Consider the following 26,697-nt stretch of genomic DNA (forward strand, 5'->3'; position numbering starts at 1 on the left):
CAAAGTTCATAAATAAGTGCAGTAGACACGCACACACGTGATTATAGCTCAATCGCAAAACCAATTTTATTAAATTTATGTATAATTCTAATTTTAGTACCTAAATAAGCTTCCAATTTTTTTCCTTTTTTATTTTATATTTAATATATAATTGACTTTTCAATATTAAACTCGAAACTGAAAATTTAAAAACTTGTCAAATAAACAGAATATTACAAATTTAGAGACTAAACTCGAAAGGAAACAAATTTAATTTATTTCTCCCCCAACTAAAATTAAAGTGATGTATTTTTGTTTGTTGACTTTTATGAATAATTGAGAGAAATCTATAAGTATAAAGTTTGTCCTTATTTGTGGGCCCCTTAACAAATTTGTGGGCCCCACGGAATCAGATTCTAAATTAATCCTGCGTAATTTAGAAAATATGTGGATAAATAAAATTAATGGGAAATTAAAGGAACCACTACGAGGGCAATTCTGGAAATGGAGTAAATTTGTATGACGTATCGACGTCGTAAAACCGATAGTACTAATTTTATTTTCTTATATGTTTCTTGTTTGTTCAGTTCTGAAAGCCTTCGATTGGAAGCTCCTCCGGTTTCTTTACCATTTCTCATTGTTCGTAACGAACGGGAAAGGATTATTGCGTTTGTTGATAACGAGTGTGATCGAGCGTCCTTGAGTTTCTTTATGTGTAATGCCGTCGGTGTGAATTTACTACGGCTTGAATTTGCCTGGTTTTGAATTTTGATCGGCATTGGCACCGTACTGAAGGAGTGAGTCGAGAATCTGAGCATCTAGGGTTTTTTATTTTGTTGCTTGGTGTTTAGATGGGGGCTGTACCTTCTACGCCGCGTCGGACCAACTCACGGCCGCAGGATACGGTGGAGTATCTAATCGGAACTTTTGTCGGAGAGGAGTCGTTTCCCATTTCCTCTGATTTCTGGCAGAAATTGATTGAGCTTCCTCTTAGCCTGCAATGGTCGACTGACTCCGTTCAACAAGCTTGCGAGCTTTTAGGTTGGTATTTTGCCTTCAATTGCTTTAAACATTTTAAGAGTAGGATTTCGCTTCCTTAAACTCTGTTGTTCTATTGGTCTGGCTCAGAGGTAAGACCGGATGCCAAATTGAATGTGATCTAGCTTCTTAATTAGTTGGATAGTTTATGTTAATGGACACGATATGTGCCGCGTAAGTTTCCATTAGGCCTTGATTAATGCGTAGGTGCCATGTTGGAGCTTTTATGTGCTATGGTTCAAACTGACAGATTCTAGTGCGCATGACATTTTTTGTTTTAGTTAAGCAAATACAGAGTTCGTGGCAATTGGCTTTGTTTAAGGGTGGGCTGCGGCACTGGACATTATTGTGAAATTATTGTGAAAGGTTTTAGCAACCTTGTGCATCTTTACATCTCTTAGGCTTTGCTGCGTTACTTGTGCAGCAACAAACAACTACAAGACGAGGCATCTTGCAAAGATTTTAATCCACATGGCATGGTGCTTGCAAGAGTGCATTACGAACTCCGGAGCATCATCCTTGACTTATGAGAAGGCAATTAACGCCGTTTATGTCTCATCCGTGTTCTTGAAGCACTTGATTGAAAATGCGAAAAGTGACAGGATTGAAGAGTTATGTCTGTCCTTAAACGATACCGAATCAGCATCAAAAGAATTCATGGGAGGTAAAGCTTGTTTAGGTGTCATACCTTCTTATTTATACACTGTAGAATGGGAGTTGATAATTTTACTAAATCGCTCTCCACATCATAAAATGTTCTCTTATATGCAAGTATGCGCTTAGAAAAGGTCACTACAATCTCATTGTTTCGGTTGATTCTGCATGTATGACGTTGGTTGAATTTGTATATCTGTTTGAGATTGTTTCTATTATTGAACTTTCATTGATTGTTTCTGTTGCTCAACCAGCACGTCTAGCTGTTTTAGCCGTATTTTCTAGTTCTCTTCGATGTACCATAGGCTTCATTCTTCCTCCTTTTATATTTTGCAGATCAAAATGTTGAAGATTTTGTAATGCACTCTGTTCTTAGCTTTATTGGTTCGGTTAATGTAAGGTAAAAGTGTTGGATTAATCCTTCCCCTCCCCTGATAGTGAAATATTTAGGATCTATTATTCTGATTGTATAGTGTTTTCTTAATAGCGACGAGAAATACCTCCTCCATGTGGAACTGCTCAACTTTATGCTGATTGCCATGTCAACTCAACTTCTCTCTGGTCCATCTCCGAGACCAAAGGATTTTAATCCGTTTGTTGATGCAGCCATGGCTCAGGTAACTGGATTTTTAACTTAGTCAAAACTTCAGAATGCCGAAGTTTGTTGTGGCTAAGTTCTCATTGTAATTTTCAGGACAGTGCCTTGGTTATTGTGGTCATGCGCAAACTACTACTCAATTTTATAAGTCGGCCGAACCTACCTTTAAATAGTTCTTATCCCATATTTTATGATGCAAATCAGTCCGGTGTCTTTCAGAGAGTCAGTTCTGTGGCAGGTACGACACTTTTTCTTCCACTTTTTTGAGTGTTTGCCAGCAGACACTAAGACGATAAGAATATCTTTAATGTCATTTTTAATGAATTTCATTCACTCGTGTCTTTGAAGCTGATTTTGTAGAGTCTACGTGCAACGCTTGGTGTAATTTCTTGTCCAATTACTGGTTTTAGTTCTCTGATTTTGTTGTGTTAAAAAAATGTCATTTCTTAAGAGGCAGCTTTTGTCATATTTCGTCTTCAAGATCTATCTTTCACTACTTTTTGGTTCTTCATTAATGACAGTGAAACTGGACATCCAGGATTGGGTTTAATTGACTCTATCACATTGCTATGTCTAGTGTTTCTCTTGTTTTTTCTTGAATTAAGTTTCTAACATCCATATGGCCATGTCATTTTGTTGTCCCAACTCTTTAGTAGACGAGTTTTTTTCTTCTTTCAGTCACAGAAAGAAACTAAGCCTCTTTATCTGGTTTGGCATGTGGTTTATTGTATTTTTAGTTGTGAATGCGATTGTTGAGTGTGGGAAACAGTTTGAAGCTCCTGTTGCTGATATAAACCTCTCGCTAACATGTTTCCCTTTCTACAGCAAATTTCGTGTTAATGCCATTCAACTACCTTGTCAGTTCAACTTCCCAAGGCTCTGAGAGTCCATTGGCTGATTGCAGTCTAAACGTTCTTCTCATTCTTATTCATTATCGCAAGTGTATTGTTAGCAATGAATCTTTAGCAAGTGGTGATAATGTTAGCTTAGATTCTCTTTTGAAAGAGAACGCAACCTTTTATGATAATCCGTATTGCAAGGCCTTAGAAAATGCATCTGATGTTGAATGTAAGATATTAAGTTTTCTTTTCTACGTTGCTATTTCCTTCTCATGGTTTAGCCAGTTTATGCACGTTTGATGCTGGTTTATTATGCTTGTGGTTGCAGTTGATCGTGTTGATTCAGATGGTAATGGACATAATGGTCCCTTTGTGCGGTTGCCATTTGCTTTGCTGTTTGATACTCTTGGAATGTATGTATTTTCTTTCTTCTTGAACAAACGTTGATAATAATGTTTAAAATCCACGTGTTATGTTTTATGCATTCAGGGCTCTAGTTGCTATACTCTATAATTGCATGATTTTAAATTTTTTAAGTATCATTTTCAAGTTCACCTCCCCCTACCCCCCAGCCTTTTTCTACCCATTATTTTGGTGAACTATATTTCAGTTTAGTGAAAAATCTTGCAGTTTCTTGTTGCTTTGAGTATTGATTAATTATATTGCCCAGATCATAGATCATTTACTGTGCTCTAGTACCTGGTTAAGTTAGAATACGTGCATACTTTGCATCTTTGCATTGATATACTATTTTTCGGCGCAAAGGCTGATGACATGAGACAAACTTTTGCTTTGAGCCCTTAATAGCATATGTATCTGCAGGTGCTTGCCTGACGAGGGCTCTGTGCTTCTGCTCTACTCATTATTGCAAGGGAATTCTGATTTCTTGGAATATGTTTTGGTGCGAACTGATTTGGACACATTGGTAAGTTGCTGGAGTGCGAATTCCAATATCTTGGGGTACATCATACATGCATATTAATCAAGTGCAACGCTTTGGCTAGTGTGATGTTTTAACTAAGATTATTCTTCGATCGATTGATGGGGATTCATTTGGATTAGTCATTTCTGTTTGTGACTTTATTCAAAATATTGATGCGGTGTTAAGATTGTATAATGACTCCATATCCACTTCATGCAGTTATGTAACGACTGTTTCAAACTTTGTCTTCTGTTTGATAATCTATAAACAGTTGATGCCAATTTTGGAGGCACTCTATAATGCTTCAACGAGGACATCTAATCAAATCTACATGCTGCTGATTATACTTTTAATTCTTAGTCAGGATTCTTCATTCAATGCAAGCATTCACAAACTGGTAAGGCCGATATACCCTCTTGCATGGTTTCTTGCTTATATGAGGTTCTCTTAATTTTTATTACTACATGTACAGATACTTCCTACGGTTCCTTGGTATAGGGAGCGTCTTCTTCATCAAACATCTCTTGGTTCTCTGGTGGTAATAATCTTGATCAGGACCGTACAGTTCAACCTATCTAAGTTGTGGGTATGACTTGACAAGCCCATCTGATTAAAGTATGATTGTAGTAATTACAACAAACGTTCTGTGTGGTTCCATGTACAGATGATATCGTTTTCACATGCCCTTTTTATCTAATTCCGAAGTCTTAAATGCTTGGGATAAAATTTAAAAAATATGTTAAATGCTTGTGGAGTGACAAATACCATGGGTTTGTATTTAAGCACGTAATATGTTGTATAACCTACTTGCGCGCAATATTTCAACAAACTATTCCTGGAATCTGTTCCCTGTCTTCTTCTTCATTTACTTCTTCTCATTTTCTTAGTACATACACATAAATTATGTGACGTATATGGTAACTTTTTTACAGGATGTATATCTCCATACAACTTGTCTTGCGACATTAGCAAACATGGCTCCTCATGTCCACCGTTTGAGTTCATACGCATCTCAGAGGCTTGTCAGCCTTTTTGATATGCTTTCAAGAAAGTATGTCATTAATTCCTTCTGTTGGCTGATTTTGCCCTTATTATTCTTTTCCATGGCATCATACACAATTCCCTTTTAATCAGAGATGAGATGGCTTCCACTTTTAATTTTTCTTATTTAAATGGATGAACTCTTATAACATTTTTTTTTTGTGTTATGACCAACTTATGGACACCTATTCTCATGGGACGACTCTTGTATTATAGTTAGTCTTATGTTCTGCGTTCCTGCCGTAACTTTGGGTGTAGGTATAACAGATCGGCAGAACTCAAAAACATTAAGGTAGACAATGCTAAAACCGACTACACAGAAATCAATTTCCCAGCAGATGATTCGGTAATTCATTAATAATTTGTAGGGTCATAACCAAATTCGTATATGGATTCTATGGATGGTTGCACAATATTTCATGTGTTACTGAGGTAGATTTTTTTTGTTGTAGCCCACTGAGATGCATATTTATACCGACTTCTTGAGACTTGTCCTTGAAATTCTGAATGCTACTCTGTCTTATGCTCTACCACGGAATCCAGAGGTAACATCATAGAAACTGATGGAAGATTAAATAATTGGTTGTGTATTTAGCTTTATTCTTATTAACTCATCTCTTTTGTTATGGAATCTCTACACTTCCGCAGTTTATATATGCAATAATGCACAGGCAGGAAGTATTTCAACCATTCAAGAATCACCCGCGATTTAATGAACTTCTTGAGAACATTTACACTGTATGCTTCTGAATATTTTATCGGAAGCCCCACAGGGACTATGCTTTAGAATTTGTTACAATTTTATTTTATTTTCTCCTCCATCCCTGTTTATATTTCAATTTGACTTACTTGTTAGGCTTTGTCCGTCAGTTGCAGGACTTATTTACTTGTTAAAACGGTGTAGGTATTAGATTTCTTCAATAGCCGCATAGATGCTCAAAGAATGGATGGTGATTGTTCTGTAGAGAAAGTGCTGCAGGTTATCATTAATAACTGCAGATCATGGCGTGGGGAAGGATTGAAGGTGAGAAGAAACCCAATGTTTAGCTGAATAGCCTCTTCCAAGTTTCACAAATGATTTTTGAAGATCACTTTCCTTACTGCTTTGATCTTCTATATGAGTTTACATTATTGTAGATGTTTACTCAATTACGTTTCACGTATGAGCAAGAGAGTCATCCCGAAGAGTTCTTCATTCCATATGTGTGGCAGCTTGTACTATCAACCTGGTATCTTTCCTTCATCCTCCTTGGCAAAATCTATATATTTGAGAAATAAAAACAGAGTCGGTTGTCCCACATCATAATTCATGAAATTCCCACATCCTATCGCCTTGTTAAATTTATTAAGTGAACATATCAGTTCTCTTATTCATCAGATTTTCTTTTATTTCCTCGCTTGTCTTCAATCTAGTACATGTAGCTAATCTTTGGCTTCTCTTCTCTATATCCAACTTTTTCAGTGGATTCAATTTCAATGCTGGAGTCATAAATTTGTTTCCGGCCAATCTTCCTTCAGAAGTAAGTGTCTTCAGCTAATATAAATTAACTTTTCTTCCTTCTCTTTTTTGAAAATTTGCCTGTTTAGCTTTCTGCCTTTGTAAATTTTAGCCAAGTTTAGCTGAACTTTCAACATGTTTAAAACTGAACTACGAAAACAATAAAGGGAAAAACGAAGGGTTATATTAGGTGATGAACAAAATGGAAATATGGCTACAATTTAATTCACAGCGAATTCTACTAATGTGAGATTTAAGTATTGAATTGTATACTTGCACACTTAATATCACAGAAAGAAGAGGATGAAGACACAACGGTAGATGATAAGCAACCAGATGGTGAGGCTCAGAAGTTGGCGATCTACATCGATCCTTAGCCAGATGTTAAGGTATGACAATACCTGCTATCCTCAGTAGAGATGTGGATAGTTTACGGTGAATATGTATATAGATGAAAATAGGTGTGAAAACCGGTTGGGTCGAGTTGGATTTTCAGCAAAGCCAATCCAACCCAACCAAGTATGGTTACAGAACCGACTGATCCGATGCTATTTAGGGTCGGGTCAGGCCTTATTTATTTATTATTTATTATTTACATTTTTTATAATGAAATTTCTTTTTTTTAGGTAATTATAGATCGTTCTAATCTTTTTGATTATCTTGAAGGTGGAAAAAAAATCACTGGATAAATATGACACCTTTACAAAATAATTTGGAAGTAGAAAAAAAAAATCATGAACTCAGAAAGTAACCAAGAATAAGAAAAACATATCACAATGTTAAAATGGTTATATGGTATGGAGGGTTGTGTATGAACTATCGTAATGTCATTTTCATTTTCCTCGAGTTAATATTGGTTTCAGAGGTTAAAGTTAATATTGGTTTCAGAGGTTAAAGTAGTTAGATAATTAATAACTTTGTCACTTTTGTATTGATGAATAATTTGTCACTCTTAATAAATATTTGATTTGATTGTGTTTACATGGGCAATTTTAAATGCATGTTGAACATGGTCACTCCGGTTTCTCTCTATACCATAATAAAGATAATTAATTATTTAGATTTGTAAAAATTAAAGGAAATTTGCATTATTAATAGCAAATGTAGCCGAAATTTTGAAACTTTTTGTTTGATTATTTAGAAATATTTACATGATTTCCTTTGTATCTCCATTTGAACGGATATGATTTTGCATTAAGACTGAAGTAGACATATCCAAAAGCTCCCAACTACAACTTACACGAGGCTTCCGCCAGTGACATACTCGGTGAAGGCCAAAGCAACAAGGCCCAACATCGCAAACCTCCCATTCCACAGCTCCGCCTTGGAAGTCATAAACCCCTTCGAGTTAGACTCCACACTCACTCCTCTAATAAAGGGAATCAGCGACGCCAGTGTCAGAATCGCGCTTGTTCCCACAAACCACGGGATTCCCCCGTTCCCTATTTGCTCCAACACGTCCTGTCCTTTCGCTGCTTCGACCGCTAGGGCAGCTACGAACCCTACCATCGCAAGCCGCCCGTTGATCCTCTCCGGCGCTGGCCCGCTGAACGCCAAAATGTCTGTTAACTTCGTACTCATCTGCGAAGATTAGCAGATCTCAAATCAACGATGTAATGGCTATTAATGTTCTCCTACGGTCTATTACGTTTCAGGCGTTTAATCGAGAACACCTTGTAGATGTTGCAGGTTTAATTACCTTCGGCGATGGCGTGGGAGATGGCCCTGGTTGTGGAGACGGCAGTGAAACCGATGTAGGAGTCGCTGGCTCTCTCTGATCCTCCTGTAAATCAAAACAATACAACAGATCACTCCACGATTGTAGCCTTGGAAACTTCAATAGCAGAATAGAAGTACATTTAGTCACCAAGAAAAAACGGAAATAGCCGAGCAAGTACCTCCGCCGTACATCGCACTCGGAAGTTAGCCGCTCTCCGGGAGAACGGCTGAACCGCCGCCGGGAGAAGCCGATTCGCCGGTGTCCTACAAGCATTTTGTCTAGCCGAGCTCACCAGAATGGATTGCATTACAGCTGAGGCAGCCATTAAGCTATGTCCTGAGGTATAGAACGATGTCGTAGGAGGGATAACGCCAACACTTACTGGATGTATCGGTTACAGAGTATGATGAAATTGGCTATGGAGAGCTGTTGTTTGTCGATCAGTGAACTGGTAGTGATGATCATATGGTGAACATCGGCGGGGTTTATATAGCGGAGGATGGGGCGGAGAGTGGTGGATATTTAAACTCCACGTCAGCATTTTCAATTTACTGCCAAATAAGAGCGCCACGTGGGTTGGTTTGTCCACACATGAAATGAGGATGACGTGGCTTCCCATGAGGAACAAAGCAAACTTTTGTACCGTGTGGTTGAAAAATGGTTGGAGGAAGTTTCCAGATCAGTGGAAGAAAAGTAATTTAGGGTTTTTTTTTTTTCCAAATAAAAAAAAAATAAAATTTGTGTACAATATCGATCAATTTTATAAAGTTTTATTTTTCCACTTTTAATTTACATAATTTTAAAAATATTTAATGAATAACTCTCAATTTTGTGAATAATAAATCCAAATTAAAAAATTATTCAATTAATTAAATTTTATATCTAGCATTTTTTTTTCTATTTTGTAAATATATATGGATTTTTTTTTTTAAATGGTTGTCTATTTTGCTCTTGTTATTTCTTAATTATAATAATGGACATAATAATATGAAATATACCACTAATATAATTAATATATCTAAAATGATATATATCACTGATAATTTTTTTTTTTTTTGTCACTCTCCATCATAAATAATAAAAAATATACATATTATTATTATTATCGAGTTCAGAAGTTAAAATGAGTATTTAAAATTTAGGAATTAGAATAGAAAAAAAAAAATACAAAAAATAGAATAATTCTGAACTTGAAGGATAAAAAAGGAATTTAAGGAATACGTTATTAAATCGGCAGGTTATTTTTCAATATTAATGAAAAAACATGTTTTGAGAAACTAAAGAGGCTAGTTTTCAGAAAACAAGGGCTACTTCACAAATTGAACGGTTGTGAGTGCTGCCTAACCATTCTTAAATTTCCGACCAAAAGTTCTAAACAGAAGAAAACCGAAAGGGTGAGAAAATGGAGAGGAGACCGAGAGAGCGGGGATTCGGATACCTGTTGACGGGTCTTCTTCTGGCGACCTTAATCGCCAGAATCGATTCGCTTTCGGTGACAGTGAACGAGGTTGAATGCATCCATGAATACGTATTGTACGAAGGCGACACCGTTTCTGGGAATTTTGTCGTCGTCGATCATGAAATTTTCTGGGGCGCCGATCATCCTGGCATTGATTTCACTGTAAGCCACATTGTTTCCATCATTAATCTGGTTTTTAATTCATGTTTGCATGACAATGCGTTTCGTTTCTGCCGATTTGTAGATTGATCCCGATTACGATTGGATCTCGGATTGGGGGAATGTGTGGTAGAGTTCGGTTTTTTATTTCCAATTTTTCTGGGCAGTCTTCTTTTCTCTGTTGTGAAATTTGTTTAGGAAAATGTTGTTCGTTGATTTTGACTTATTAAAGAACCTGGATTTTTTTGCCCTTTTGTTAATATGGACGTATGGGCTTGTTTGTTTGTAATCGTGATGATACTTTAGATTGATAATTGTAGTACATTTCTTGTGAGCTTCGAAATGATCTGTTGTTAAACTGTTTATGATCATGAGTTTCACATTTATAATCCTTCGGGCATCCACCTGACACCCATTGACTGTTTTATTTTGCTCGCTTACCAAATGGTGTTGTGAAATTGTTATTTTCTTTGTTCTCACAATTTGATGGGTAATTGGCCGTGCATTTTCCTTTTTTCTTTAATAACTTAGACGAGTCATGTGTTTCACCTCAATTCCTCAGGTCTCTAAAGCGGTGGTAGAAAAAATGTTTAGAAAAGTAGATGAATATGCATGTTTCTTCTTCTTCTTATAACCCATCTGAATCCATAAATGTTATTTCTTTGGTCATCATCGGCTGGATATTAGGGTACCTGGAATCTCTTGAAGGATTTTTGTATCCATAATGAAATGTTGTTTTGAAGATATCCTAACGTGGGTTGGTTTTGTGCAGGTTACATCTCCCGCAGGTAATGTGGTGCACTCGTTGAAGGAGACATCTGGTGGCAAGTTTGAGTTTAAGGCTTCTCGCAGTGGAATGTTTAGATTCTGTTTTCGTAATCCCTACTCGACCACCGAGACAGTTTCTTTCTACATCCATGTTGGTCACATTCCAAACGAACATGACCTTGCTAAAGATGGTATTAATTAACTTCTGCATAGATGCCTACACATTTGTGCTTTGAGGACTTGGTTGCTTTTATGAAGTTGACACTTCTCTCATTTTTCACCTCGTTGTGGTAATTTCTTGCAGAACACCTAGACCCTGTAAATGTTAAAATTGCAGAGCTTAGAGAGGCATTGGAATCGGTCACCGCCGAGCAGAAATATTTGAAAGCACGTGATGCACGCCACCGTCACAGTATGTGGTTTATTTTTGGCATGGTTTATATATATATATAGAAGAAACATATAAATTAATCATAAACGAAGAAATACAGCTTAGGTGCAGGGGGAAGAGAGAACCCCCTCCCAAAGGAATTGGTCGTAGGCATGACACCACCAAGATGTAGGGTCTGTAAACTTATGGCATTTCTTTGAATTCTTGCTAGCGAACGCGATTTCTAACTCTGTGACACAAGATGAATGTCTTTTCTTCTCTAGTGGTCCGACATAACTATCATGATTATGATCTGATCTTGATGTCTATGTGTGAGATTGTAACACACACGATAGCTTAAGCATCATCTTTTAATAATGCATATAGGGATCAAGCGTTGAAACCACGAGCTGAACAATAATTAGCATAGTTTTGAATATTATCCACCAGCATTATATCTCATGAAACTTCGTAGAAACTAGTTTCTTTTTTGTTTCCAGTCTAATATCGATGTAGACAAGAAGTTTATTCCAACCCATCAATTTTTAAGTTGAAATCCAGACTGCTTTGGCAATTGTTCTAGGATTCTTATTGTCTTTGCTACCTTTGGTTGTTGTGAATGCAGCTAATGAGAGTACAAGAAAGCGTGTAATTTTCTACACAGTGGGAGAGTATTTGTTGCTCGCTGTTGCAAGCGGGCTTCAGGTCGTTTACATTCGTCGCCTCTTCAGCAAGTCGGTTGCATATAACCGGGTCTGAGCATCCATCCATCCATCCATCGATCCTAGTGGTAACATAACATCGTTGCCCCTTTCTTAGCTTTTAGGAAAACCTCAGGAATGAATTATATTAGTCTATCATTTGTTGTATAATCACTTTTGATTGTGCTTACAGTTCATAATTGTAAGCTGGGGGTTCACGTATTAGCATCTTCTTGAAGCTAGGGAAAGCCTATTTATTTACCCTATTATGCTTCAAAAAGGATGTATGTGGGCTCCAAATACCCTTCCTCATTCTTTGCCTCCCTTTTTATCAAAAAGTTCAATTTTTTATATACGCTACAAACTACATCAATACACCACTGCTTACTGAATCAACACCATGTGACATGTGTTGAGGCCAAGTTGATTATAGTTTATTGGATTAGATACCAATTATCATGTGAACGTTGATGCTCGATTGTGAGGCTAATTTGATCATAGTTTAGTAGATTAGATACCAATTATCATATGAACGTTGATACTCGATTGTGAGGCCAATTTGGTCATAGGTTAGTGGATTAGATACAAACTATCGTCTGAACGTTGATACTTGATTGTGAGACCAATCTGATTATAGCTTAATTATCGTGAAACTTTGATAGTTGCTTATTTAGATTCTAGCTAGCTGCTCCTTGGAGATGAAGCTCTTCTGGAACCAATTTCTTTTCCAACTATCAGGCTATATAAAAAATGAAAATGACGTCATATTTTCAAATATTCTAAAGGAACTCAAAAAGTCAAAAACTAAGTTCTGATGAAGCAGAATTCGGTGGTGGAAACTGTACCAGCCACGTGTTGCTTCCTCACGTTCTCTATTAGTTGACTGATAATTACTTTTAAAGTTTTAAATAATAATGATTTTAAAAAGAAATTGCTGTCCTCTGTACTTACTAATTTAGCTTATTTACTAATTATAAAATGAGTTTTTCCAAATTAGTCTATCCAGACTGGAATAATAGTAATAGTATTTATCTAAGAAAACAAATATAATTTTAAAATGTTTCTAAAATATTGAAAATAAAGATTAATAGAAACAATTTTTTTAAAAATTAACCATAAACTAAATTTATTAAAAGTATAATAACCAAATTTAAATATTTGAAACCTAAAATTGGATTTTCATATAAAGTTTTATACCGTTGATTTTTTGAAAATTTAAACTTAAGAAAGTTACCGTTTTAACTTTTTAATAAATTTTCATTTTAAGTAGGTTAAAAAAATTATCTTATCCCTTCAATAAATTATACATATATGGCAGGACATAAATTTGGTAACTTTTGAAAGAAAAATGGGATAGAGATAAATATTTTGTTGAAATTTAAAAAATTTGAAAAAATTATTGACGTGCATGGTCATACTTATTTTTTGTACAAAATTTTATTTGATAAAAATTAATAAATTCCATATATGTGTGTGTGTGTGTTAAAATAAAATGGAAACAAAGTAAAAATTGACAGTTACTTGAATATTCGGAACGTGGTTGGCGTGAAATGGATAAGCTTCAGATTCCGCCAATATGATTCCACGTGGCATACCTACTTTACCGTCCTCCCAATACTTCACCACCACTTGACCCCTTCCTTTCAACAAAATTACAATACAACCCTTAAAATAAAATAAAATAAAGTTGTAATAGGAAAATACGCTTTTAGCTTTCAAATTTACTTAGTTTTCGTTCATTAACCTTTAAATTATTTAATTTATTCTTAAACTTTAAATAAAATTAAGAAAATAAAAGCCTGGTTTGCCCTAAATAGTTTTTAAACGAGCTGGTTTTTGTGAAAATTAGAGAAATGTAGAGGGGCAATTGTGGAAATTTGTGTCGCACCTTAATTTTTAATTTTGAAGTATGTAGAGACTCCAGGTCCTCGTCCTCTAACCGCAAGCGATCTTTAGTCCCCTCTGCATTCAGAAACGAAACCAACCGTGTATTTAGTTTTTCTCATTTTCCGATCAACGATTAACAAAATGCTCGCTGTCTTCGAGAAATCGGTGGCCAAAAGTCCCGAGGCGCTGCGGAGCCCTGCATCCGATTCCGTCTGGGCTCTCAAAGATGGAATTCTTGCCCAGCATTTTAGCTCCGTGTACCCTGGTTCTGTCATCGTCAATCTCGGATCCGCCGGTCTCTTGGCCTATTCCGTCGAAAAGCAAAACCCTCTCCTCCCGAGGTATTACGATTACTGTTCATCTTTTTCTGCAATGTTTTGGGGAATCCTGTATTATTCGTCTCTGCCTTCTTTTGATTTTTTTTTCTGGATCTGATCACTGTTCTTGTTAACTTATTGTACCCCGGCGGTGTCTTCCATAGGGTGTTTCGTTTTGTGTTGATGAGAATCTGTTTAAATTTAACAAAATAGAGTTTTCTTTGTTTATTTTGATTTTTTTTTTTTTTTTTTTTGTATGAAATTGCATCGTCTATTTGTGTGGTAGTTGAGTTTTGGTTGAGAAATGTTTGTATTCATTAAGGCCATTGTTGTATTTTTTTTTCTCTTCGTTCTGCTCGATTTTTTTTTTCATTTTGACTCAATCGAATTTATGGAAGGTCATCTTTCGGGATCGGTGTTTAGTTTTATCAATCCTCTCTTTGCTCATCTAATTTGAAACGATTAATCTTGTTTTGCATCCTCAACCAAGATTACGAGATTCTTAGTTTGGCCATATTCTTTTGCACTTTATAAATCATTATTAATTTTTATGGGATCTGTATTGAATCATGTTTTGCTTGTATTTTCATTCTTATACGAGCATTTGCTAGTTTTGCCTGCTGTTGGAAAATTGATGAAATTTGTTTTTATAACATTAGATTATTTGCGGTTGTGGACGACATTTTCTGCTTGTTCCAAGGGCACATTGAGAATGTTGCTCAGCTCAAGCAACAATATGGTTTGAACAAAGCTGCAAACGAGGTTAGCATCGTTATTGAAGCGTATAGAACATTAAGAGATCGGGGTCCGTACCCAGCTGATCAAGTCGTGAGAGATATTCAAGGGAAATTTGTGTTCGTCCTATATGACAGTTCCTCAAAAACTGCATTTTTGGCTTCTGTAAGTTTCCTTGATCCCTTAGTTTAACCATGATTGTGGCAAATTTCTGTTGTTATTGTTAATCTAGTTTTTTCTTTTATGTTTTTTTATCATCAGGATGCTGATGGGAGCGTTCCCTTCCACTGGGGAACTGATTCTGAGGGACAGTTTGTTCTCTCGGATGATGTAGAAATTATGAAGAAGGGGTGTGGAAAATCTTTTGCTCCTTTCCCCACAGGTAACCTTTTATGGGAATGAATTCATTATGTCTTCAAATGTGAGGGGGAAAATTGACGAGCACTTTAATTTTTTAAAAATTTTAAAATTGGTGCATTGATATAGCTTGCATACTATCAGTTCTTGCTCACTCTTGTTCACTCTTGCTATCACGTTAATGCATGTTTCCAAATTGAGTATATTTTGTTTAGTTCAACCGTTCTTGGGTTCAGAAATTGAACCATTGACATTTAGGATGGTAGTTACAATGAGTTGCTGGTACTAGTCATCAATTCTTGCTCACTCTTGTTCTATGCATGTTTCCAAATTGAGTATATTTTGTTTAGTTCAACAGTTGAGAGTTGGGGAATTGAACCATCGACATTTAGAATGGTAGTTGAGTTACGGGTACTAGTCATCAGTTCTTGCTCACTCTTGTTCTATCACGGCAATGCATGTTTCCAAATTGAGTATATTCTGTTTAGTTCAACAGTTGAGGGTTGGGGAACTAAACCATGGACATTTAAAATGGTAGTAACAATGAGCTACGGGTACTGGTATCAATGTTCATTTTATGCAATATGTTTGGTATTTTAGGTTGCTTCTTCACAACCTCGGGTGGGTTGAGAAGTTTTGAGCATCCTCTTAATGAGGTGAAGCCAGTGCCAAGGGTGGACAGTTCAGGTCATGTCTGTGGAGCCGATTTCAAGGTGGATGAAGAGGCTCGAAAGGAAAGTTCTGGCATGCCAAGAGTTGGGAGTGCTGCAAACTGGTCTTCAGACTACTGAGTGCATGATTTGGCAAGGCTTTGTTTACTTTGCCTTACCCTTCCTCTGGCTTCTTTCCATATTTTCATCCCACCAATCGTGCCTTCTAAATGGGTACTGAGGTTTATACTTTACTTTCCCTAATGGCATGTCCGTGCGGTTAACAACTACTTGTATCTTATGAATCCTTTGGGCTTGACCGAGTTACATTCTGGTTTATACTTTACTTTCACTGTAGCTTTGGATTTATGGCAATAAAGTTGCTGCTTGCCAACTGCATATTTAGGATTATCTTAATACAGCTGGGATTTGATATTTATCCCGATTTAATATTCCAACATCATATGAGACGTATGTCCTTTGCATCTGCAATGGCCCCTGGTGTTATCTGGAATACGTAGGGCTTCTGCTTGCTTAGTAGTTTGATGATTCCGGAACTCGATGAGATTCATGGGATCGATGTTTCTACTAACAAGAAATTAATAAATGAAGGTGTTAATTGTGAGGTGATGTGAGATACGGATATAGCTTCAGACTCTGGCTAATTAGGGGCATCGAACACCTTGCAGACGCTCTGTTCACCTTTTGCCTTTCCTGAACATCAATCTTACCGTAGCGGCATGGGCAATAACGTAGCGTTCTGCTGGTTTTTTGGGGTCTGATACAAAAGGATACGATTGCATTTCGTAAAACCAACATTTTGAGTGATGAACACCAGTTTAGTGTGCATTAAATATGCTAGTTTGCTGTGGCCCGAACCGAGTGGATGGTGAGATTCTATATCGGGAGGATGCTGGCCCCAAAACTGTAGAAGTGTTTTAAAACGGTGAGGCTGACGACGACAATGTATCGAGCCAAAACAGACAATATCTACTAGCAGTGGGCTAAAATGATACCATAACCAAACACCGAACGGTGTGCTAGCAAGAACACTAGGCCCGCAAAAAGGGTGGATTATGAGATCTCATATCGGTTGGAGAGGGGAACAAATCATTTATTATAAGGGTTGGAGAAAAGAACAAAACATTCATTATAAGAGTGAAATCCTCTCACTAGAACAATATCTACTAAGCGCAGACTTGGACTGTTACAAGGGCATTCTAACCATTAAATGAGATAACATGTATGTCTCGGATGTTGTAACCTAATGCTACAACTACAATGTTATGATACACAATTGTTGTAGCAAAAGCAAGATTGATTATACTCATACACCTATAAACAGAAATTAAACAAAGAGACCAAAATTTACTTGGTTCGGAGAGAATAAATTCCCATTGGTGGTAGCCAATCACTATAATCAAAATATTTACAAATATATCTCACACTCCAAAAGTCTTCTCTCTTACAAAGTTTCTCCCAATTGTCTGAAATATAAAATGACAATGCGTTCACATCTCAAAACAATACTAGATAAACTTTTATATCTATATCTCAAAATAGTGCTAGATAAACCTTTATATCTATATCTCAAAACAATGCTAGACAAGCATTATCTCAAAATAATGCTAGATAACATTATCTCAAAACAATGATAGATAATTATGTACCAAGATTATTCATATATCAAAATGGAATATGAACCAAATGAATGAGAGATGAATCAAACAAATGAAAATTATGAACCCTCAACTAAATAATGAGAGATGAACGAAATAAATGAAAGAGGACGAACCAAATAAACGAAAGATGAACCAAACAAATAAGAATTATAAACAAAGAAAGTTGAACCAAATAAATCAAATAGATTCATAAGTCGGTGGAAATGTACCAAAAGGTATTCGTGAACCAAGTCTTCATGATAATTCACAACAATCTTCATCTTGTCAGAAAATCCTCAAGCAGATAATTTCTCTGGCTGACACCAAGCCAACCGGCTACTTCTTTCAACAAATCCATTGGATTATCAGCAACTCCAATTTTCAATAAACGAATGTCCCTTCATTGATAATTTTTCAAACAAAATGAAATTGGACATCTATATGCTTAGTACGAGCATGATGGACTTGGTTCTTCGACAAATGGACTTGGTTCTTCCACAAACAAACCATGCATCCAAGTGACTTCCTTCGTTGATTGTCATATACTCCTCTTCAATGGTAAACAAGCCGTGTTTGCTCCACCAATCATAGTGGACAGATAACCAGTAGGGGATGGTTGCTTATCAACGAATTTCCTAAATGAAGAACCAGAACGAATTCCACAAGTTCAATCGCTACCTTGGTTGGTCATGTAAACTACTGCATTAAACTCTTCTGCAAAATTTTAGTTAATCGGGACAGCATCCGCGCCAATTTTTGCTGCATGTGTCAAACAGCTTGTGTCATTAATGATGAAACAAGATGACAACAAATATCTACCTAGGGAAATCAAATTCTGAAACGAATATCTACCTAGGGAAATCAAATTCTGAAACGTTGTCTGTTGTTTAAGTCTATTTGATTCGACCTGGCGATCCGCGAGTTCTCCCCTTCCGGTGAAATCCACTAAAAAAAGTGTGATGAGCATCAACCGTCTGAAATTAGGAGACAGAATGTACGTCGTCAGACACCATAGTTTTCGACGTTTGAGTTACAGGTTACCTGTTTAAATGGTTCTGCAGACATTTTTGCGGCAAGGCCGAGCATAAGGGGAGAACATATTGAAAAAAAAAATTGAAAAACATGGTGCTTACATTGTCAAGGACAGCTCCCGGGTCCACGCCAGATCTTTCAGCTATAGGTTCGATCAGGTCGGTTGCAATGACATAATAAAATAAGCTTCAAAAGAGGATGCAAAGTGCCTTCCGTGTCAAGTAGATAAATCTGCGTATAGACACGTAGAGTATGCGCGAGTTGCGTTTTCCCGGACCTAGGCAACGAAGTCAGAGGAGAACTACAAGTTCAATACAGGACGTCGATTTTCAATAGACAAAATCGAAGCACTGTTATATCCTCACCTGAATTCTCCAAAAGCTTCCGTGATCGCTAGAGTTACAATCCCGCCTTTTGGAACGAATTAGAACAACAACTTCCTTTAGTGATTATGATTTTCGAGATAGTAAAAAAAGGAATGTCATAAAGCAGAACTTGCCTCCTAAATCGAGAGCCTGATTTCCAGTCGTAATGCGAACCACAGAATTTCTCCGCAAACAATAATCAAGGACTAAGTCTGCATTCATGACGGTCAATAGTTTACTAAAATATATATTTAACTATAGGAGCTACTAGAAATATATATAGAATCTTTCACAGTTGTTTCCGAAAGCGAAACTTACAGCAAGCGAAAAAGGAAAAGAGAGGCGATGCAAACTATAGTTTTTGGTAAACTATCGATCTATTTGGTTAGGCATTCCATTTGTTACTAATAAAAAACAGAAGCAGCTTACCCTGAGCAGAGCATTGCTTCCAGTGATATAACCAAAATTCTGAGAAGCAACAGAGAAATTAAAATTGTTAACTAGAACAAGCTGGTGTGTATAGAATTTGACGTCAATGTGCAAAACATTAAACGCACCGTGAATAATAGAGAAGCGGTGACTGATTCGCTCACCGCTTGCTTTTCGGCAGCTTCGCAGATCTTATCAACCTACGCCTCTGATAAACCTTTTATCCTAGTCAAGTGCTAAAATAAAAAAAAACCTTGGTCATCATAATCATATCAACTTCAGGATATATCTTATTTGACGTGAAAATTGTTCAACCTTCTTCGTGAGCATCACCAAACCGTTGCAGGTGTATATCCCTGCGTCCTGAATCTTTTTCACGTCTCCAGCATTAATTCTATGAGAAGTACTGCACAAAAAAATGGCAAAGGAACTCTTTCGGATGTAGTGGAACAACATGATAGTCAGTTGATTGGCTAAAACTATCCGCATATTTCTTCACGAATTTAGAAAACTCTGCTAGAATTGCATGCCTTGAGAAAATAAACGACGAAAAAATATAAACCTAGCTAAACTGGAGGCTAGGCTATCGTGAAATGAAATGATCACTAAATTAAGCCGCCGGTGCCGAGATGTTTCCAAAATGAATGATTCAATCGAATGAGATCGCATGATGCGGTATACAGATGATCTCATTTTTCTTCGGAAAAAGAAATTTGATTAGCATTGGAGTTTTGCAATCAACCTCCAAGAACAACAAGCAGATCACTAAGATAGAACGTCATGTAATCAAGTTTTGTTTAAGATTCACGAAACAAGCGTCGCCGATGAAATTATTTGAATATCAAAACAACACTATGTTGATAAGTTAAAAGCTCTGAAACTTACATTTATCAATCGCATCGAACAAGTCATCTTCATCCGCAATATCTTCGCGCTCTACAAGCTGTAGTTCTTGGCTTTGTTCTTCCGCTCTGAGGATCATCACAGTGACGGAAAATGAAAGGGAACGTGACGAATAGATTGCAAAGAAATTGGAAGAAAATATAACGAGAACAAATCTCTAACTCACTTGAGCGTTGCGAGAATCATCGTTGATCTTGAAGGCGCCTAAATCGGAGAATTACTTCCTGCTATGAATGAAACAGAGGAAGGAGGCGGGAAATTTAGAAAAAAAAAAATAATAATAAATGAAACTGACAGCAAAGGACTGAATTTATAGGGTCAGTGAATTGGGCAAATGAAGGTCGCATTCGGCCCATGAAACGGCAGTGAAATTGTGCGTATAAAAAAGGCGCGTGGAACTATGGGTATTTAGGAACTTTCACACCTTCTGAAACCAAGCTCCCAAAATGATGTGGGCACTCCCATCTATGAACTGGCGTAACTAACTACGGCGGTCCTCACTGTCTCGATGGATAAATTTGACTTTTCACTGCCATGAAAATTATGTTAAAATCTATTTATGGAAGGAAAAATAAAATATGACCAAGTTGGATAGTTTATATCAATAAAATAATATTTAATAATAAAATACTTCCTTCGTGAACAAAATTTAAATTTTTCTGTAGCGATATAGTAAGGAGAAAATAGATAATTTAGAAAGGAAAGATTTGAGAGCTTTATCCATTTAAAATTAAACGAGGGAAAAAAAGAAAGGAAAAAAGCGGGAAGCGGTTGCAAGGAAAAGTGGAGTGCCCGAATCGCTCCTCTTTCTCTATCCCGTTCCGTCGTAACGTTATTTTTTTTTCCGACTCTCACTGGATGTTTAGGGTTTATTTTCTTAGCTCATGCTCCAGGAGCTCGTTGATCTTCTGATGTTTCATTCCACGATGCACGCTTCAAATTCTTTTGCCTTACTAAGAGATCCTTTTTTCCGGATTCTCTGATACCTGTTACCAAGGCTAAAACCTTCAGCACTTTGATTCTCAACTATTCTAACCTGCGGATTAATCTCGAAAGCCGCTGTCGCCCCCAATGCAGCTTCTTAACTCTGAAGAAACGGTCGATGACTCCTCAGAAAGCGGCCTTGAGGAGGCACGGAATTTGAAGGCTTCTGAGTTGGCTTCGTTTGAGGATGACAGTGGAAATGATGCAGATGATTTGGTTCTCGATGTCTCGGGGAGAAAGTTGGCTTCCAATTTCTTGGAGGGTTCCAATAGCTCAGTGAAGGGTCTGTACATATTTCGGAATGCGTTAAATTTGATCCCGAAACCAGTTGGCGACTTTAGCGAATTGAGAAGGCTTCAGTTCTTCGGAAACGAGATTAACTTGTTTCCGCCAGAGTTGAAGAACTTTGTCGGGTTGGAATGCTTACAGGTGAAGTTATCATCACCGGGTTTTGGTGGTTTATCATTACACAAACTAAAGGGCCTGAAGGAGCTCGAGCTATCGAAGATTCCTCCTAAACCTTCCTCGTTTTCAATTCTTAGTGACATTTAATAAATCTGAAGGAAATCTCCTCGTTTTGGTGGTTTGGTGTACCGTTTTCAACTCTTGGAGTATCTAGACCTCTCATTTACTAAGATGAAGAGCCGTCCAGCAGAATAGGCTATTTGAATGCGTTGATATCCTTGAGAGTTGCTAATAACAATTTGGTGGAACTGCCTCCAGGTTTGTCTTCCCTGCAAAAGTTGGACAACTTGGATCTTTCAAGTAATAGGTTGACATCATTGGGGTCTCTTGAACTTGTATCTCTGCATAGACTTAAAAACTTGAATTTACAGGTTTTTTCTATTGGTTCTGTCTTTTGTTCTTATTGAAGGAAAAAAAAAAAAAAAAATCTGATTTATATTTACTTAGTTTCGTTGGGAAGTTGATAATTGAATGGTTTGGCATAGTTAGTTCCTATTCTCTTAAATTTAGTGTTCACTTTTCTATTCTGTATTGGAACAACATAATGTAGTTTTAATTTAGTTTTTGCTATGCCTTTTCTCTGTGGTACAGTACAATAAATTTCTTAAAAGCTGTTAGATACCCTCCTGGATATGCTGCAAGTTTGAAGGAAATCATGAAGATGATACAGCTAATGAAGAATGGATTAGTTTTACAGTTGAAATGGATGTTTATGAAGCCAACATTCAAGACAATGGAGATAGCATTCCCCATACAGGTGTGTTATGCCAAAATTGTGTGCACAATTATTGGATATGAATTTTTCATTTTGGTTCTTTGATTTTCATTGTTCAGGACTTTTTTTTTTTTTTGCAGGTACTCGCAATTTCTCATCGAACCTGTTAATGGGACATTCAATGAATAGTAGATCTTTTGCATCTCAAAGATCAGGTAAGCGATGGCGGAGATGACATTATTTACAGCAGAAAGTTCGACAGGAACGCGTGAACAGAATCAGGAAGTGGAAAGGAGTATATCATCATATTGTAGTTAAGATTCATGAAAATCACGAACTTGGGAGGCTTGATTCTGCCCCTGCTTCTGATTGTACAGTTGAAGATTCATCAGTTACTGATGAGTCATATGATGGTGAAGAAACCTGTCACAGAGCTGAAAGGGAAAATCTTATCAAGAGTCATGAGAATGACAATTTTGATACTAAAAAGAAATTTTCTGTGGAGCGCTCATGTATCTGTGATGCTACTGCAGAAACAATGGCAAGGGACACAAATGAATATTGTGAGTTCTGTGGGTTTTTCCGCTAACAGGCAAAGGATCATCTTTACAAAAGATATTCTGAGAGGGAACTTGATAACCCTAAACCTTGCAAGTCAAGAAGGCCAGCTGAAGATTGCTCAAGGTTAACTTGCAAGTACAATTGTACCTCATTTTGCGGTGTTGATGAACATCTGCCTGATGGATTTTATGATGCAGGCCGCGATTATCCCTTCTTGCCATTAAGGAATTATGAGCAAAATTTCCATCTTGATTCAAGCGAAGTCATTCTTGTCAACAGGTGATTATTTTATGAGTAGCTTGAGTATCCAATGACTTTCATACTGGGGAGTGGAAGGGAACACGATGAAGTATTAGATTCTATAGCAATATCTGCCAAGTTCCCATCGAGACATCAAAAGTGAAAATATTTTAATTGATTTTGACGAACAATCTGATGGAGTTCCCATCGTAAAGCTTTGTGATTTTGATAGAGCAGTGCTCCTTCGATCTTTATTGCACACTTGTTGCATTGCTCATACTGGAGTACCTCCTCCTGATGTTTGTTTTGGAACACCTCGATGGATGGCTCCTGAAGTTTTACGAGCAATGCATACACCGAGTGTTTATGGACTGGTATGTAGATAAGCTTTTCATTTTTTCTATTGAATTTTCAGGCTTTCAGATCAAGGTTTCTTTTTGACACTTGTGAATTATTCTTCATGTGTTATACATTTTCTGACAACGTATTCTAGCTTACAGTGGTATGGAAATATGCCATAGAATTAGGACACTAACTTGGTGTGAATCATATGCAATGAATTTCTGGACCTAGGGTCCTGCCAGATTCACGGCACAACATAACATTAGTGCAGCTGAAGTATGTTGTGAAAGTTAAGGCCTACTTCAGAAGAATGACTCAGTTAAACCCACTTTTTACCCTTCACTCTTGTGCCATTAAGTTTCTCCTTGAAATCAGGAAGTATCTCTGCAGGAGTGGTGCCCTACAGCTGTGAGGTTTGAGGCAGCAGCAAAATCGCAAAGATCTCTGGCATCTGTTGTCCAAGACATTTGGGTTCAGGGTGTTCTGCTAGCAAGCAGGATGCTGGGAATTGAAACTTTGTTGGAACTACGGTAGGAAGGAATTCATAATTCCAGGGAGGGGGGTGTGGGAGAAGTGGAGGTATATGAGATTTAGGCTGGCTGACTCTGAAGAAATGGAAATGCGAGGATAAGGCAATATTCTTCTTAATTCCTAATGAGCTGAAAGGAAGACTGATTTTTGCAGCCCCTTTTTTGAAAATAGAGATGGTTCAAACATTAGTCAAGGCCAAGTTAAACCATTAGCCAAGGGGAAATATTGTCTTTTGCCTGTAAAACCATTAGCCAAGTACTTGACGGGAGTTGTTCGGTGGCAGTACTAGGAAAGAGCGACGTGTGGAGATGAGACCAGCAAATCTTTAGCTGAGGATTAAACAGACTAGTGTTTTTGGGTAGCCCAAGCTTCTCAAATATTTGGAGACCATTCTGCTTCAGTCCTGTTATTCTCCAGTTCACTTTTGCGAACTAGTGTAGAAGTTTATGTTGTCTTATTTTCGCACCTCATTTGCATTTAATTATGCAATTATGTTCGCAAGTTGTCATGATGTCGATAACTGGATGATACTCATTCTTTCCTTTGGTTGCAGGAAGTGGATATTTGGTCGTTTGGATGTCTGTTATTGGGGAACTGTTGACCTTTCAAATGCCATACTGTTGGGACTTACAGAATTGCAAATCTTCTATCAACTTCAGGTTTCTTCTATTCTTGATCTAGATTCCCATGTCCCAGGACCATTTAAAAAGAATTTAGCACAGCATGCTTGAATCTCACTTTTTTTGAAAGTGAAGTTGTCATTTAGATTCAATATTTAAAGGTGTAGGATGTTCCCTGATCAACAATTGTTTTCTCAATCTGAGCAGATGGGCAAACGACCAGAATTGATAGGTGAGCTTGAGGAGGCATTGGGGTCGATAAAGGAAAGCTCAATGTCTCAATCTGTTCAAGGACCAGATGCTTCAGAGAAAGACTAAGAAGCTACAGGATTCTTGATCGACATGTTTCGTAGATGTACTCAGGAAAACCCGAATGCCCAACCAACAGCTGAACTCTACAAAATTTTGCTCGAGCACACAGCCAAAGTTAAACCTTTACAAAACCTAGCTACATGAAATTGATACCCTCTCACACCCCATAACCTTAATCCCAAATTTTGAAGTCCTAGAATGTTTGCATTAGCTTTCCTGAATCCTTGTAGTAGGTAGGTAGGGCCTTTTGACCCCAGAATAGTTAGGCTCACAGATTGATTTAGGATACAGTGGCCAAGTAATCAGATAGAATATCTAATTGTAATGTATTTAAAATCCACCATCGCTCAAGGGAAATTTAACTCCGTCCAATCTATTGATGGGAGCTTTCTCCAAATGTCCGAAAAAAGCATGAAAAAAAAAAGCTCGATTGATACGATCCCTCCATCACCCCAGAATGAAAGGGACGATCTCGTAGTTCTTGGTCTATGAAAATATATCATTAAGTGTTTTTCCTTATTAAACCCTAGAATGAAAGGGACGATCTCGTAGTTCTTGGTCTATGAAGATATATCATTAAGTGTTTTTCCTTATTAAACCCTAGAATGAAAGGGACGATCTCGTAGTTCTTGGTCTATGAAGATACATTATTAGGTGCTTTACCTTATTAGACAAGAGGAAAGAATCAATTGTGATGTTGATAGAACTTGAGGTTGTTTTAATGAATTTGGAATCCTCATTAGTTATACCTCATCAATGACTTTCAACATAATCTTATGGGATATGTTCATAACATTCATGTTTCTCTCTTTCAGTCTTCTTATCTCCCTTCATTTTGTAGGTCTCGAAGTGTTGTACAATTAAGGAGTAGCCTGAGATTGTTTATTCAAATCGTTACCTCCCCTCTCTCATAAGATGATGCTAACTATATGGGACATAGTTGGGTTATGGATCTAGATGGATATGGATTAAATAACCCTATGTCTGAGAAGAATTGGCATTGGCATTGGCATTGGCATTGTTAAATTAGTTTGAAGCACTTGGGATCACATGGAGTTGGCAGGCAGGCTCCATCACTGTGGTGTAATGCCAATCCACATCAAAACATTTGGCTGAAAAAAGAGAAAGGTGGCCGACTTTCCTTTACAACAAGCATTAAACTGACACACAGGGAGTATTCTGAATAGGAATCTTGAGGCTGAGGGTACCCTAAATGTTAGGTAGGACTGAAGGCCTCAAAGTGTTTAATAAAAGGCTATGATAATAGTGCATCATTATTCTGTGTGTAAGAGAGAAAAAAAAAAAATGGGTTGGGTTTTGCCATTGCCTCCTCGAAGCACACAGTCCAGTCTGTTGACAAGGGAAAGGACCACTGTATTTGCGTACAAAAAAAACCCCTTATTCCTGCGACACCCACCATTAAGAAAATGACCCTCTACGTCCTAGCCTCCATAGGTTTTGTTGGGAATCCCCTTTCATTTTTATTCCTTCATTCTGATTCCCTTTCTCCTTTCACGCTCCCTTAAAGTTGACAATAACTTTTATGTCCAAAATGCCACTAATCAAACCACTTCATCATTTATTGTCTCTACAAATGGTTGGTACAATGTCTTGTAAGCTTCCATATTTTGGATCAACTTTTTGCTATTTCTAAAACCTACAGCCACAGCCACCTATTTATTAAGCATTTTAATCTCATAATTCCTTTTATTTTAATATAATTATTGTACTGAAAAAGAAACATGCTTTTATTTTTAATCATCATCTTTTACTTTAATCATCATACAATCAGATTGATTACACTAATCTCATAATATATATGTAAACCGACTTGACGTTGTTCAA

The 26,697-nt window shown here is 37.1% G+C and overlaps 4 protein-coding genes and 2 pseudogenes across 5 annotated transcripts; 4 read left to right on the forward strand and 2 right to left on the reverse strand.

Annotated features, from left to right (window-relative positions):
* Positions 1-529: 529 nt before the first annotated feature.
* Positions 530-7,173, forward strand: LOC111479623 (dymeclin-like). Its single transcript, XM_023124379.1, has 18 exons — positions 530-1,020; positions 1,442-1,681; positions 2,008-2,071; positions 2,159-2,288; positions 2,366-2,507; positions 3,095-3,337; positions 3,437-3,521; positions 3,931-4,033; positions 4,302-4,427; positions 4,503-4,616; positions 4,963-5,081; positions 5,330-5,417; positions 5,524-5,616; positions 5,720-5,809; positions 5,976-6,095; positions 6,209-6,300; positions 6,534-6,591; positions 6,863-7,173. Exons 1-18 carry the CDS (start codon positions 831-833, stop codon positions 6,944-6,946), a joined length of 2,181 nt encoding a protein of 726 aa, XP_022980147.1. The 5' UTR covers positions 530-830; the 3' UTR covers positions 6,947-7,173.
* Positions 7,174-7,679: 506 nt separating this feature from the next.
* On the reverse strand, positions 7,680-8,752 carry LOC111480100 (early light-induced protein 1, chloroplastic-like). 2 transcript variants are annotated; one of them, XM_023125059.1, is made up of 4 exons: positions 8,686-8,750; positions 8,468-8,643; positions 8,269-8,352; positions 7,680-8,150 (listed from the first exon to the last, which is right to left on the reverse strand). In XM_023125059.1, exons 2-4 carry the CDS (start codon positions 8,612-8,614, stop codon positions 7,806-7,808), a joined length of 576 nt encoding a protein of 191 aa, XP_022980827.1. In that variant the 5' UTR covers positions 8,615-8,643; positions 8,686-8,750; the 3' UTR covers positions 7,680-7,805. The 2 variants fall into 2 exon arrangements, with proteins under 2 accessions (XP_022980827.1, XP_022980828.1); XM_023125060.1 differs by having other exon boundaries at positions 8,468-8,752.
* Positions 8,753-9,606: 854 nt separating this feature from the next.
* LOC111480098 (transmembrane emp24 domain-containing protein p24beta3-like) lies at positions 9,607-12,145 on the forward strand. The gene is made up of 4 exons (XM_023125057.1): positions 9,607-9,910; positions 10,680-10,866; positions 10,980-11,087; positions 11,671-12,145. The coding sequence occupies exons 1-4, from the start codon at positions 9,692-9,694 to the stop codon at positions 11,802-11,804; spliced, it is 648 nt and encodes a 215-aa protein (XP_022980825.1). The 5' UTR covers positions 9,607-9,691; the 3' UTR covers positions 11,805-12,145.
* A 1,505-nt stretch (positions 12,146-13,650) lies between these two features.
* LOC111479629 (stem-specific protein TSJT1-like) lies at positions 13,651-16,142 on the forward strand. Its single transcript, XM_023124387.1, has 4 exons — positions 13,651-13,974; positions 14,610-14,850; positions 14,947-15,067; positions 15,643-16,142. The coding sequence occupies exons 1-4, from the start codon at positions 13,775-13,777 to the stop codon at positions 15,831-15,833; spliced, it is 753 nt and encodes a 250-aa protein (XP_022980155.1). The 5' UTR covers positions 13,651-13,774; the 3' UTR covers positions 15,834-16,142.
* LOC111479628 lies at positions 16,052-20,329 on the reverse strand (annotated as a pseudogene).
* Positions 20,330-20,919: 590 nt separating this feature from the next.
* On the forward strand, positions 20,920-25,306 carry LOC111479260 (annotated as a pseudogene).
* The last annotated feature ends 1,391 nt before the right edge of the window (positions 25,307-26,697 follow it).

This window comes from Cucurbita maxima, unplaced genomic scaffold (assembly GCF_002738345.1).
Source record: "Cucurbita maxima cultivar Rimu unplaced genomic scaffold, Cmax_1.0 Cma_Scf00005, whole genome shotgun sequence".
Taxonomy (NCBI): domain Eukaryota; kingdom Viridiplantae; phylum Streptophyta; class Magnoliopsida; order Cucurbitales; family Cucurbitaceae; genus Cucurbita; species Cucurbita maxima.